The sequence below is a fragment of the Macaca thibetana genome, chromosome 6, assembly GCF_024542745.1.
Source record: "Macaca thibetana thibetana isolate TM-01 chromosome 6, ASM2454274v1, whole genome shotgun sequence".
Classification (NCBI taxonomy): domain Eukaryota; kingdom Metazoa; phylum Chordata; class Mammalia; order Primates; family Cercopithecidae; genus Macaca; species Macaca thibetana.
Genome location: NC_065583.1, coordinates 131,289,562 through 131,304,059, shown reverse-complemented (window position 1 = coordinate 131,304,059; position 14,498 = coordinate 131,289,562). Strand labels below are relative to the sequence as shown.

General features: G+C 37.1%; 1 protein-coding gene across 1 annotated transcript; it reads right to left on the bottom strand.

The window, feature by feature from the left end:
- Positions 1 to 393: 393 nt before the first annotated feature.
- On the bottom strand, positions 394 to 13,848 carry LOC126956183 (ubiquitin-conjugating enzyme E2 variant 2-like). The gene is made up of 2 exons (XM_050793001.1): positions 13,739 to 13,848; positions 394 to 1,510 (listed from the first exon to the last, which is right to left on the bottom strand). The coding sequence occupies exons 1-2, from the start codon at positions 13,846 to 13,848 to the stop codon at positions 949 to 951; spliced, it is 672 nt and encodes a 223-aa protein (XP_050648958.1). The 3' UTR covers positions 394 to 948.
- Between the last annotated feature and the right edge of the window lie 650 nt (positions 13,849 to 14,498).

The following is a 14,498-nucleotide window of genomic DNA, read 5'->3' as shown; positions in this document are numbered from 1 at the left end:
AAACTTTCTCAGTACATTAAATAACATCTTTAAAAAACCTACAGCTATCATTCTAATTGGTATAACTGAAAAATGAACTGAACATATTCTTCCTAAGAAGAGAAACAAGAAAGATGGTTCTGTCTTATTATTTTAAATAAACATTATACTGGAAATGCTACCCAATGCAATAAAGAGAAAACTTTTAAAAGAAGAAGGCAGATATCCTAAGTGATCTATAAATGACTGTATATCTAAAAACTATTTTTAACAAAATTGCAGATACAAAGTTAACATACAAAATTTAATTGCGCTTCTATCCTTTTTTCTTTCTTTCTTTCTTTCTTTCTTTCTTTCTTTCTTTCTTTCTTTCTTTCTTTCTTTCTTTCTTTCTTTTTTTTTTTTTTTTTCATCAACTTCCCCCAACATTTTTTATTATAAATACAGGTATCAAAACAATCCTGAACATATTTTTGATACTACTAGTAGTCAGCACCCACACCGCTTCAAAAATTAACACATCTGTGACAATATTCGTTGTACCTGCTACTTTTTAAACAATTTCAACTGCAGCTCTCTTTCACTAAGCAAGATGGGTAAAGCATGCCATTTCTGTTTTCTTTCTTGAGATTTTCACTTTTTAGAAACACACATGCTTCCACTGCCATCTGACACTTCTCCACACGCTTTCATCTTGTAAACCTGAATTCTACTTTGAGTACTCCAGGTTTATGTTTAAATGACAGTGCCTTAACAAGAGAAAAAAAATTGTGCTGCATTTTTCCTCCTGTTACCTGAAAACATAATGGGTGTACATGTATTAAATATATTCTTACAAATGTCCAGGTCATGTTTACCAGCTGGAATTCTTTTACTTAATGTGTGGGTATTTTTCATTGTGATATTTAATCAAGACATTAACATGAGTAGAAGGTTGTTGATTTAAGACAAGTTTGAGATCCACTAAAATTAATTGTTGTATGTTTGTCCTTCTGGTGGCTGTGGAAGCTTCATATTTTCTTTGGACATCATTAGACGTCTTAGCTCTTGAAGTACAACTTTAATGCTATATGAATTTTGCCATTTTGCTAACACTGGTATGCTCCGGGCATCCACCATCCCACTGGAATTATTTATTCCATTCATATTAATTTTTGTTACAAATCTAACTGACGGAGGAGCTTCTGGGTATTTAGGTCCACATTCTACTTTCAGGCTATATATTCTGTTTTCATAATTTGTCCTTGGTGGCCCAATAATCATGCCTGTCCACCTTGTAAGTGTCATATCTTCATCATCTTCAAGGCCCCAGCTAACCGTACCATCGCCTACTCCTTTTTGTCCTTCTTCAAGTTCTTCCAACAAGCGAAAATTACGAGGAACTTTAACTCCTGTAATCCAAGCTACTCGGGAGGCTGAGGCAGGAGAATCGCTTGAACCCGGGCAGCAGAGGTTGCAGTGAGCCAAGACCACGCCACTGCACTCCTTCCTCAGCAACAGACTGAGACTCTGTGGAGACCGCCATCTTCTCCTGCAGCCCGACGCAGCCCTTTTTTTTTTTTTTTTTTTTATCCCTCTGTCACCCAGACTGGAGTGCAGTGGTGTGATCTTGGCTCACTGCAATCTCTGCCTTTCAGGTTCAAGCAATTCTTCTGCCTCAACCTCCTGAGTGGCTGGGACTACAGGCGTGTACCACCATGCCTGGCTAATTTTTGTATTTTTAGTAGAGATGAGGTTTTACCATATTATCCAGGCTGATCTCGAACTCCTGACCTCAGGTAATCAGCCAGCCTTGGCCTCCCAAAGTGATGGGATTACAGGCATGAGCCACTGCACCTGGCCCTACACTTCTTAAAAATGGGAAATACAATATAAAAAATAGTATTTACAAAGTACAAAATATGGGAAATCCTTGTGATCCATTTATTGTTTGTTTCAATGAAGAAACAAATACTATAAAAATTGCTGAAATAAAGAAAACCCTAATTATAGACAATAAATAATAAACGTAATAAGCCTTAATTAGTGAATACGATGTTCATTATTTGATGACAATTTTGCTACGATATCTGTACTCTCTTTATGATATATAATTTCAAAACAATCCAAATAAAAATGATATGTATTTTTTGTTATACTTGACAAGCTGATTCTAAAATTTTTATGGAAACATAATGAACCTACAATAGTGACAATATACTTGAAAATAAAAGTGTTTTAGGGCACCTGATTAATTACTTGATGTAAGCTGACCTGATAGTGTGGCCTATGTGATGGAAATAGATTAATGGGACAAAATAGAGAATGAAGAATGAGATGACTTCACATTTGTGTTTAATTACTTTGTGAAATTATTTAATGGAAGAAAAATATTTCCAACAAGCCATCCTGAAAATACAGAATATTTATAAAGAAAAGAAAAACAAAATTTATCTTTTACCATTAAAAAAAAAGAAAGAACTAAATTCTACATGAAAAGGAAGGTCAACATCCACATTTCAGTTAAAGGAGAAGACAGGATGCCTATATGTATTAAGCAATTAGTAGTCAAAATAAAAATTCCATCTTGAAATAACTGGAAATCTGTGTTTCTTGGTACCACAAAGTCTGAATTTGCACTACCATCTGATCACATCCACATGACATTGGTAATGCAAGGCAAGACCCACAAAGTTGAGCACTGTCAACCCATATGATCATAAGAGATAATAATTTGTTTTTAAACCATTAACTCTTGACGTAACTTGTTATTCAATGAAACAACTGAAACAAAAGAATCCTACTGAAGGGGGGAAAAAACAACAACAGCAACAACGTAAACAGCTGCAAAGAACATCCACACAAAAAATTCACATGGCTGAAAAAATCCAAAATATGAGAAATTCAGATGGCACAGAGAATTAATGATCTCAGGAACCAATGACAATATATAATCTGAAAGAAAACGTATTACATAATAGGCCTGTGCTAGATGCAATAAAATCAAAAATTCTCTCTTTACTTGAGAGATAGCATAGTATACTAATCAGAGCTAATGCTCATGCAAATTATAAACAGTGATGGATATACTTTATAAAAATGCAAAGTAGATGATTTGCAGTAAAATTATACTTAATGAAACCTAGTATGATTTTTATTTAAAAGCCAAGTGAGTAACCAAAAATTCCGTTTATATCTAATTAACTGGTTTTCCTTAATTACTAGTACTTGACTCTGCTAAGGACTTTTACTAGTAGTTTGTTTTATTTTATAGCAATTTACTCAGCAATCATCACAGCTATTATATACTTAACCATATTGTCATTAACTTGCATTGTGTTGTATAAATTATAAATTGAATAAAGAGAACAGAGTAATTTGAGAATATAAGCGCTATTTATTACATTGTTTCTTGAGAAATGATATTCTGAATTGTAGAAAACTAGGTGATAAAAAGATAATTAAATGTGAGAATTAATTTTGTTCCATGAGAACTAATTGCCTTATGTGAACTACATAAATCATTAAACCTTTGTTGTTAAAAATGTGTATTCAAAAACTTCATGACAATCCTCTATAAATAATAAGTAGATGCATTTTTAGTCAAATTATCTATTATCTAGAAGAGTGCTAAAATTGTTTATCTTTACAATGGACTTTCAGTTCCAGGTCAAGTTGTAGGCTAGCATCTGCTGTGGCCATATGTCATCTTAGTGGAATACCATCAGGTGAAATTTGTAACGTAACACATTCAAAGTCTCAAAATGATCACAGGAGTTGCCATAATACATAAGGCTTTCCCCTGCTTAGCCTCTCAGTCCCAATAGGGGAGATAGTTCCATACTTTAGCAAATATTTTTGTTGCAGCCATGAAGTTGGAAAATATTTTTTGCTGGATGGAATATTTCCCTGGCACCTGTGTAGTGAGCATAAGATTAAAAGTCGATTTACTCATCATAAGAAAATATTTTTTGTACACTCAAGAAAAAAGTGTAAAATTTAACACTGTATTTTCCTTTTTTTATTTCTCATGTTAGTCTGACCCTAAGTTTCTTTCTCACTCAAAGAGACCCCCAAACAGTGATTAGATTTTTCTGCTACTGAGCCACGATAGTAGATCTAGCTACATTCTATGAAGCAGCAGTCCCCAGCATTTTTGGCAGCAGAGACGGGTTTCGCCAAAGACAATTTTTACGCTAGGGGAATGGTTTTGGGATGAAACTGTTTTACCTTAGATCATCAGGCATTAGATTCTCATAAGGAGTGTGCAACCTAGAGCTCTGGCATGCACAATTCACAATAGGGTTCAAGCTATTATGAGAATCTAATGCCACCACTGATCTGCCAGGAGGTGGAGCTCAGATGGTAATGCTCGCTTGCCTGATGCTCATCTCCTGCTGTGTGGCCCAGCTCCTAACAGACCACTGGCATGTTATGGTCCATGGCCAAGGGTTGGGAACCCCTGCTATAAAGCACAAGCAGCTTTGGTTCAGTAAAATATTCCCAATTCCTTAAATTCTTAGAAGTTTTAATCAGACTTAAGCTGTTGTCTTCATCTTTTATTAATTTAGATCGATTATTTGCTTTTTAAACTAAATGAAGTCTTGAACTTTCAATAAATTAAATAATGTCAACTTAGTATATATAAAAAAACTCAGAATTAAAATACCGCAAATAAATATAAAAATAAACACATCGCATATTGTTTATATTCAAGTTCTCAAATGACAGTTTGACATAGAATAAGAATGCTAAAATTCAACTGTGAAACATCTTCACAGCAAAAAACGATACTACGTTCCAAATAAACAAAATAGACTTTAGTATTTTACATTTGAAAATATACATAATAATCAATAATGGATATTAAAACTTCTTCCATCACATTACTGAATTTTAAGACTAAAATCGTTTTAGTCTAGGCACTTGGAAGAAGGATGGTTTATAATGTTTGCATCAAATTTGGAAAATGATGTGTGGTAGACAGAATTCTAAGATGCCTCAAGTATTCTGACGCTGGGTACATATTCCCCATGCCACCCTTCCTCTTCTGTGTAGGGAAACATGTGGGTATAATGGAATATCATTCCCATGATCAACTTACTTGTAGTGAATCAAAATGGAGATTATTTTGTGTACTGATTTACTGAGCTGAGCCATTTTTTAAAAAGTGAAGCATCACATGATAGACACTCATTTATTGGCTTTGACGAAGCAGACTATTATGTTACCAAAAGGGCCACAAGATCAAAAACAATGGGGTTGACTCTTGGAGCTGAAAACTGCAGTCCTATAGCTAGGAGTAAATGAATTATTCAAGAAACCATTTGGAAAAAAGACTCCAAACCTAAAATGGAATTGTGGTCCCTTGATTTCAGCCCAGGGATACCCTGAGCAAAAGACCTAGCAAATCCATATCCTGGTTCCAAACTCACGGAAACAGTAAAATAATAAATTGTGTTTTACACTGCTCAGTTTATTGTAACTTGTTATACTGCCGTAGAAAACTATTAAATGGCCATCTTGACCTCATCCTCTCTCCAAAGTATTGAGCTGAGTAAGAATGACAGCAGGCATACACATCCAGGCCCAATGAGATAAAGAACATTTTAACTGACTGACTCTCATTATTTCCAAGCTGTACAAAAAACTTACATTGTTTACATTTAGAAGGCATTGAGGTTTGTAATTTTGAGGCCAAAAATGTAGAAGTTGAATGAATAATGAAACATACCATAGCTCACCCTAGGAAGAACAGAATGATGACAATCTAAAACATGCAAAGTTTGATAAATTATACAATAACATGAGAAAGAAATTATTATTTTTTCTTAATTCTCATGATAACTGATCAAATTTCAACAATATAAGCTTTTGGACATCTTACATTTAAGAGGGAAAATATTTACATTTAAGAGGGAAAAGACTTGTATGTTACCCATGTTAGAAGACAGCAGGGAACCATTTAATAGTTGAAGTTATGAAGCCAGGATGCATGGGTTAGAAAGGCTATCTCTATCTTTCACAACATAGGTATTTCTAAGTTAGTTATTTTACCTCTCAGCCCTTCAGGTTTTACACCTATAAAGTGAGAATGATAATAGGGCTTCCTTGTGTTAATTATCTGAAGGTTACATTAATTAAACTATATAAAATCTTAGCTTCTCATGTATAGTGAATGCTTGTGATTAGTTTTACTTTATGTCATGAGCAGAGAAAGCCTAAAGTCCTGCTTAAGTAAGATTGCTGTGTTATTTTTGTTATTTCTAGCAAAATATTACTTAAATTAAAATTTAATTTTGCAAACAATGAAAACAAAAGAATGGAGTGTTGTGTTTCATGCTTGGCATGCTTAATTGAGTTACTGTTACTTAGGTACATGATTTGTCAAGGTCTTTAAAGAAGATAATGGTTTTTAAATCTAAAATTAACAACTGATTTGTTTGCTCTATTTGACATTGGATTTAACCTTCTATTTTTCCCTTCAAGTTAGCGTATCTGTATGTCTTTAAACCATCCTGTTTAGTTTTACCATGTGGCCATATTCTCAGTTTGCTTGGCTGTTTATAAAATTTCCAAACTGAGTTCATCAAAGCAATAATCAATGCTACATATGACACTCATTATTTTGATTTTTAATAAATAGAGTGAATTTGCATCTACATTTTGTTACTCATTTCACTTTGAAATGAAAGCATTTTTCCAATAATTATTCTATCTTTTATTGACAATGACCAGTCTTGGCATGAATATCAAGTAATGGTTCTATTATATATTTGTAAGTGTAATTTTCCTCAAATGGAGACACTTAGTGATTAAATTATGATCTTTTTGTGAAAGTTAGCATGGAACAATACAAGCTAAACAACACGGAGGGCAAATATGTTCTCTGTGAGAGGCAGAATAAGACGCCCTCTGGCCCCAGAGATATCAATGTCCTAATCCCAGGAACCTATAAATACATTATATTCTATGAAAAAGGCTATTGAGGTTGCAGGTGGGATTAAGTTTGATAAACAGCTGACCTTGACATAAAAAGATTATCCTACATTATCTCAGTGAGGGGAGGGGCAATGTTATCATTTAATAGCAGACGAGAAATGCAGAAGAGGAAGTCAGAGTGATGCAGTGTAAGGAGGGTTCAAATCTCCCTTCTGAAGATGGAAGAAGAGGCCATGAGCCACAAGACTTGACGGTAGCCTCAAGAAGGTGGAAATGACAAGGTCAGGAATCCTCCCCTAAAGTTTTCAGAAATGATCACAGTTCCACCTGTCCCTTGATTTTAGCCCAGTGAGAGCTGTGTCAGACTCTGACCAACAGTGCTATACGATATTACATTTTTCTTTAAAGCACTAAGTTTGTGGTAATGTGTTGCAACAGAAAATAATACAACCCCCAACTTCTGAGGAGTACTCAGTTCAAGCAGACTGGGTGCAAATTGAACAGCTATGATGACTACGGACACTCTCAATTTTCATAGAGTGTATTCGAGAGAAGAGGAAGAATTCAAGAGTTACCACTAGAGAAATGTTACAAGTGTGCCAACAAGTCTATCAATCAGACTACACACATCGAGTCATGCCAGATTCACAAAACACCAAGCGACACTTTTACAGAGAAAAAGTGACCTTAACACAACATTTAAATCTATTTTCTATACATTAGTAGTTTTCCTAGTAATTTTAAATTTTATTCCAATGTTGATAAGCATCATAAGTTCCCATTTCTTTCTTAGTAGCCTAGAGATAGAACCCCAGCTCCATTTTTCATGTTGCTTATTCAGGTTGAAATATCTGTATCCTCTATCTATATCTATATCTATATAGTCAACTGAAAAAGAATCAAAGTCAGCAAATTAAATAAGTTTATTTCTAGGTGGGTTACATCCTGCAAGAGGGAAGCAAGCCTCTGGCAGAGACCATAAAGCATGCTTCTGATATGGTTTAGCTGTGTCTACACCAAACTCTCACCTTGAATTTCCACGTGTTGTGGGAGGAAGCTGGTGGGAGTTAATTGAATCATGGGAGCAGCTCTTTCCTGTGCTGTTCTGGTGATAGCGAATAAATCTCGCGAGATCTGATGGTTTTAGAAATGGGAGTTTCCCTGCACAAGCTCTGTCTTTTTGCTAGCTGCCATTCATGTAAGAAATGACTTGCTCCTCCTTGCCTTCCGCCATGATTGTGAGGCTTTTCCATCCATGCGGAACTGTAAGTCCAATTAAACCTCTTTCTTTTGTAAATTGCCCAGTCTTGAGTATGCCTTTATCAGCAGTGTGAGCAAAGTAATACAGCTTCAAAGGTGACAAAATAGAGGTGCGTATTTCTGCTGTATGGGAAAGCAGGACACACGTATTCTATAGGGTACAGGAGAAGGTTATGAATATTCATGGACATAAGCTGGGCATGTGCATTAGGTTTACATATATGAAACATACAGCAACATATGATCCATATTCACATTGGGGTGGAGATTTAACATTTAAATGCATTATCATTAAGTCCCATAGGTTAAAAGGTGAAGTGTGTGGCCAAGTCCAGGGAACTGCATAATCTCAGGAGATCCATCTCAACTGGTCTGTAGCCAGCAGTCATCTTTCAGGAGGCTCTTTGAAGCCTAGGATGGCTGTGATGTCAGAACCACAAAATCAGGAGGAGGGCACTGGGTGGTTGAATGAGGTAAGCAAAGAAGTCCTCTGGTCTTTTGTTCTTCTCAAGTCAACCTTTGATAAAATCTAGTAATGATTAGTAAGGGAAAGGTAGATAGCAGCAAATGGGACATGGTCAGCCTCTGTCCTGTCATGACCAGGAATTAAAACTTTGGAGACTTTTACCCAAAAGAGGGTCCATTAGTCTGTTGAAGAAGGATAGGACTTTTATTTTAGGTCCTCCCTTCCCTCTGCATATGTGTGTGTGTGTGTGTGTGTGTGTATATATTTACATGTACATATTCTTTAGCTTTTTCCTTGCTTCTAAGGAGGTGAAGCTTTGGTTTGGTTTTGGAAATATATGGTCACGCTTACTTCTGAATTGGCCATAATGAATTGAAATTTGTTTTTTTCCTTCTATCCTTTTATAAGAACATTTTTGTTTTGCTTGCTAGCATTTGAAGAGGAATGAAGGTATATAGTTCATAAGGCATGAAAGAGTAGGACATTCCTTCCTAAAGTTGTCATGTTATGTTCCTGGCCACCTGGTCTGCATTCTGACACAAGAGAGAGCAGTTTAGTTTATTATTTAAAGCTGAACACATCAGTTCTTCAAGAGAAGTATAAGAATCGAAAGGAAGTTCTTCGCTGCAGACAAAAAATTACTGTGACCCTGAGACACATTTCATTAATAGTGAACTAAGCTCATTTGAAATGCCTTTTCATATTAAGACAGCAGGTCATGTTGAAAGTAAAACCACAGGGAGAAATTGTGACATGTTTAAAGACAGATACTTTTGTAAAACATGACTATTGAGGATTATTTGGTTTATTTCCAAAATGACAATGCCCTACATGTTAGAAACAGCCACCTAAAATGTCGGAAAAATAACTTTGAAAGTTTTACTTAAATGTTCTTTTTAAAGGGTAAGTTATTCATTTGTGCAATAAAACACCGATCTATGATGAGCAATGGTTTATTTTTTTCTCCTTCCTTCCCTCTCCTCTCCTTTAAAAAAATACAGCAGATCATTTCTATTTAAACAGAAGCCACTTCCATCAATGGGACTGTTTGCTTCCTGGTGCGTTACAATGTAGCATATAATATGGAATTAATAAATGAAAAATGCTTACAAAATAGAGAGGATACAAACAAGAGCCAACACTTACATAGTGTTTAGTATGTGCAAGGCACTATTCTAAGCATTTTACAAGTATTAACTCATGTAGTTGGTACAACAGGTAGGAATATTGTTACTTGGATTTATACAAAACAAGTTAAACAGCTTGCTTAGAGGCACACAGTAGATCTGGTAGGAGTAATCCTGCTAATAGTGAAATTTCACTGTTATGTGTTTATCCAAAGCTTAGATTAAAATTAGTTGGGGCCCTGTGTTTGCAAATAACAAAATAAATTCAAGAAACAAAAGATTAAATACTAAATAAAAAGTACCACAAAGTCAGTAAGCACTCAAGAAGGGATTGAACCTATGCCATAAAAGCACTTAGAAGTTCATTTCCATTTTCATGTTTCTTTCTCTCCTTTGCTTAAATCTTTGTTCTCTCTGGACTGGTCTTCTGTGTTCCGCTATTCTCATAGTTGATAGAAGCTAGCCACCACTTAGTGATAGATGCTGGCCACCTATTCTCATAGTTGATAGATGCTGGCCACCGCATCATACTTGATAGATGCTAGCCACCTATTTTCATAGTTGATAGATGCTGGCCACCACATAGTTGATAGGTGCTGGACACCACTAGTCTTCCCTGTTCCCCTATTCTCATAGTTGATAGATGCTAGCTCCTGTGGGCCAATATCTTTCATAACCAATCCATATGAACTGTCCTCATTTTACATTTTTATGCTAGACAATTAGACTGGTTAAACTTAGGTTTAACCAGTATCCACCTCTGTCAAAAGAGTTCTAATGTTAATAATCTGACTTTCAAACATCTTTGAATAAAAGTAGAACCAAGGGACTGTAAAATGTCATGATTTCGTTAAGTAGAATCTTCCAGTATAAACTGATGTATTTGTAATATATTATTAATTCAAACTCATGTGACAATATCAGTAAAAGGTTGATTATCTCCTGCTATGCAAATATATAGTGATATAACGGAATATAAAACTAAACTAAGAAGGTATTACTCGATTTCCAAACCTCCTTCCTGCCAAAAAATATTACATGAGCACAGAAAAACTCAATAATATGAGGAAATATTTATATGATTATTTTAAAGTCATGTGTATAATTTATTTGATTGACAAAGTTTTGTAAGGCATTTTGAAATAGTTGTCGATGTGTGAACAACAAGCTATTCATTAAAATTCTGTTTTTATATTCATTGTTCTTTGTTCATATGCAAACTCTTAGTTGCTTGAAAAATAAATTTCAATATTACATATATCTGACAAAAAAAACAATTAGGTGGAATTTGAACAGACCAACTATGGTACCTGCATCTAGCACATATCTAGATGAGATACTTTCAGAGCTTAGTCTCAAGCTCAAGTGACTTTCCCACCTCAGCCTCCTGAGATGTTGGGATTACAAACATGAGCCACTGTGTCCAGTCCTTCAGTCACTCTTTTGTGCTTTGTAACTTATACACATGTCATATATGTAATATATATTAAATATCTCAAAATAGGAACATAAAACTAAAACAAATGCATTGGTTATAGATCCTAATATAAAATAAAATACTGTTTTATAAACTAACCTACAGTACAAAGGTACCCCAATGTCTAAATCCTTGTCTCTCAGGGAGCCATATGTTCCTAAAGTTTCTGAAAGTGTCCTCTTCTTTCTTCTTCTTTTACCTCCCCTTCCTTCTCTCTCCTTTTCTTCTTCCTCTTTATTCTCCTTCTTAGTTATTGTCCTGAAAATATTTAAGTATATATATCTACTTCAATTACAAGTTTAAACAATTAATACTAGTGTTTTCTGCATCCTTCCAATGACTAACTTAGGACTACAGAGTCAATTTTAACTATAATGGCTACATGATAGTATGAGTTTAGTAAATGGAATTACCTTTATGTTTATGATTCATTGAATTAACAAATCATTTTACTCTTTTATGTTTTCAAGTTAAGGTGGAAAAAACAGAGGTCAACAAATAATTAAGTAATGTATTGTTGCTAGCCCAAGACCGTGGAACCCTGCTGCACACTGTATAAATTCAGTTGTTTGAATAGTAAAATTAAAGCTGATGAAAGAATGCAAGCATCACATACCACACACTAAAGAAAGTATGCTAAATTCAATACATTTTTGTTTGTTTGCTTGTAGCAACATTTTTGTTTGTTTCTTTTGTTTTGTTTTGTTTTTGAGACGGAGTTTCGCTCCTGTTGCCTAGGCTAGAGTGCAATGGTGTCATATCAGCTCACTGCAACCTCTGCCTCCTGGGTCCAGGCGATTTTTCTGCCTCAGCCTCCCCAGTAGCTGGGATTACAGGCACCCGCCACCATGCAGGCTTTTTTTGAATTTTTGGTAGACATGGGGTTTCACCATGTTGGCCAGGCTGATCTCGAATTCCTGACCTCAGGTGATCCACCCACCTCTGCCTCCCAAAGTGCTGGGATTACAGGAGTGAGCCACTGCACCTGGCCTGTTTTTGTGTTTTAAGTGGGGATTTAGTTTCAGCAAATCATCAAACCTTTATATTAATATGATATTATGTTAATTTATCACCTAATTAATCAATATTTTAATGTTTATACTTAATTAGTAACTTTTTGATATTGCATTTGTATAAATAATGTATTAGGGAATTGATTACTAGTTTCATGTTTTTGTGTAATTATAATTAAGTGATTTGTCATCACTGAAAGCGAAATATTTTTTCTCTTAAATGCTATGACTAATTGAATGTCTTTGAGATCACCAAATTGTGCTATGAAAAGCACAGATAATTTTTAAAGTGATTTATTTATGTTGACTTGAATTCTCATTTGAAATTCGGAGAAAATCATTACTAGAACAAAAATTTACATCTCAAATCATAGCTAGGACTTACTATAAGCAATTTAAACCAACATTAAGTAGCAGATCAGAAGGCAAAGATGATTATGCTCCTGCATTTTACAATGCTACTTTTAAACTTATCTAATAAGGCTTGGAGGATACCAAATGAACTTTTCCTTAGGAAGGTTATATCACGATTTCTGTGAAATCTGACTAATGTTTGTTATTCTTGCACAGCGTGTTAGCTCACTGCACACAGGTGGGTGTCATGGGATAGGTAGAGTGCTGCTTCGCCAGCTGGAAGCTTCTGTGGCTGGGGGCGCATTTGCCTCAGTTTTGCTTAGGCACACTGGGCTCATTCCACCCATTCATCCTGGCAGGCTATGCTTGGCTTATGATACTGGCCGTGATCCCACGCCTGCCAAGGGCAAGCCAGGCACAAAGCGGTGAGAGGTGAGTGAGCGAGTGTGGGGTCCAGCTGCTGCTCACAGCCAGACACTCTGGCTGCCGCAGATGGACAGCTCCAGGTGCCAGCATGGGAGGCAGCTCCCTCCGAGGCTACGGCTGGACCAGGCGTACCACAAGCAGCTTCCACTGCTGGCACTGGGGAATGCAGTGGTGCCCAGAAGCTAGAAGATGCCAGGAACCACATTGCCCCAAAGGGGGTGTCACAGCCCTGGCTCAAGGAGCTCCTATGTCTGGGCTCCCAAAAGGGCTGCAGCTCTTCTCTTTTTCTCTCTTCTCTCCTTCTCTTTGCCCACAACGTGGTGAGGAAGGGGTGTGTCTCAGCTTTGTTTGTGTTATAGTTCTTTCAGTCACACCATTCAGCGGGTTCTGAATTCTTGTCCATGTCCAGGAAGAATTAAGTATGCAAATAACTGGAGAGTGAGCTAGGCAAAGAGGTACTTTATTAAGAGATAGTACAGCTCTCAGGAGACCTGAAGTGGGTAGCGCCGTTTGCAGGCAGGTCATATCATTATCTGCCTGTGGCTGGGTCCAGGGTTTCTACAGGTTTCAGAGGGGAGAAAGCACGCGCCGCTTAGACCGTAGGTGACCATGGGAGGGCCTGGGAAAAACACGGTAAGTTCTCACTCCAGTCCACAGAACTGGCAGCCCAGTTTCCATGCTTCAGGCCCTCCCTGGCTGGAAGGTGGGGCTTTACTGGGGACCAGCCCCTTTTTGCACTGGAGACTGTCTGTCTCCTACCACCATAAACCTGCTATCCAGAGTGCCAATAGTCCCCAGGCTATTTGTGCTGACGGATAACTGCATGTTCACATCTAGCTGCCCTCAGCCACCCCTCAGCCTTGCTCCCATGCTCATTGGTGCCCAAAGCTCAGAGGGCGCCCAGGCGACAGGGTGATGGTGTGTCAGTGCTGTCTTGAGCACAGGCACACCTGGCCGGGTGGTGACAGCACCGTCACTCAACCTCAATTTTGCTTTGAAATTGAAGTGGCACTGGCAGTAGGAAGAGGCCATGCAGTGGAAGCAGGCACTTCTGAATCTGTGGGGGCAGGGACTTCCCACGACCCCTAGAGTGCAGGGATACGTGGGTCCACAGCCGCGGCTGGGTGGCTGCAGCTGTGCCCAGGAGGGCGGTGCTCCTGCCTCACCAACTCAGAAGCAGGTGGGGCTTCTGCCTGTTTCCGGCTCCACCAGCTCCGTGGAGTGAGCAGCCCTGGCCAGGCCTCCCCTGCCAAAGACAGCGTCTTCACAGTGGCTGCTCCAGATGGGGCCCCACTGCCGTCATTGGTACATACAAGATATTTATATTTATTTTATGAGTGAATAAATGAATGAACAAGTCCTGCAGGAAACTATTTTATATTAAGCAGAATTGCTCTCTTCCAATAGAAGTCCTATTCCAGGAGTCTAAGTGTCAGAAACAGATTGTCTCTTCTGGCCTGTGCCTGATTCTTTTA

What these genes read in the sequence shown, in the direction of transcription:
- LOC126956183 (XM_050793001.1), bottom strand. Translation starts at nt 13,848, where the DNA reads ATGCAGTTATCCGTCAGCACAAATAGCCTGGGGACTATTGGCACTCTG. An exon ending in CAAAAAGGGGCTGGTCCCCA is followed by an intron (nt 1,511 to 13,738) that starts GTAAAGCCCCAC and finishes GTCGGGCTGCAG; the next exon opens with GAGAAGATGGCGGTCTCCAC.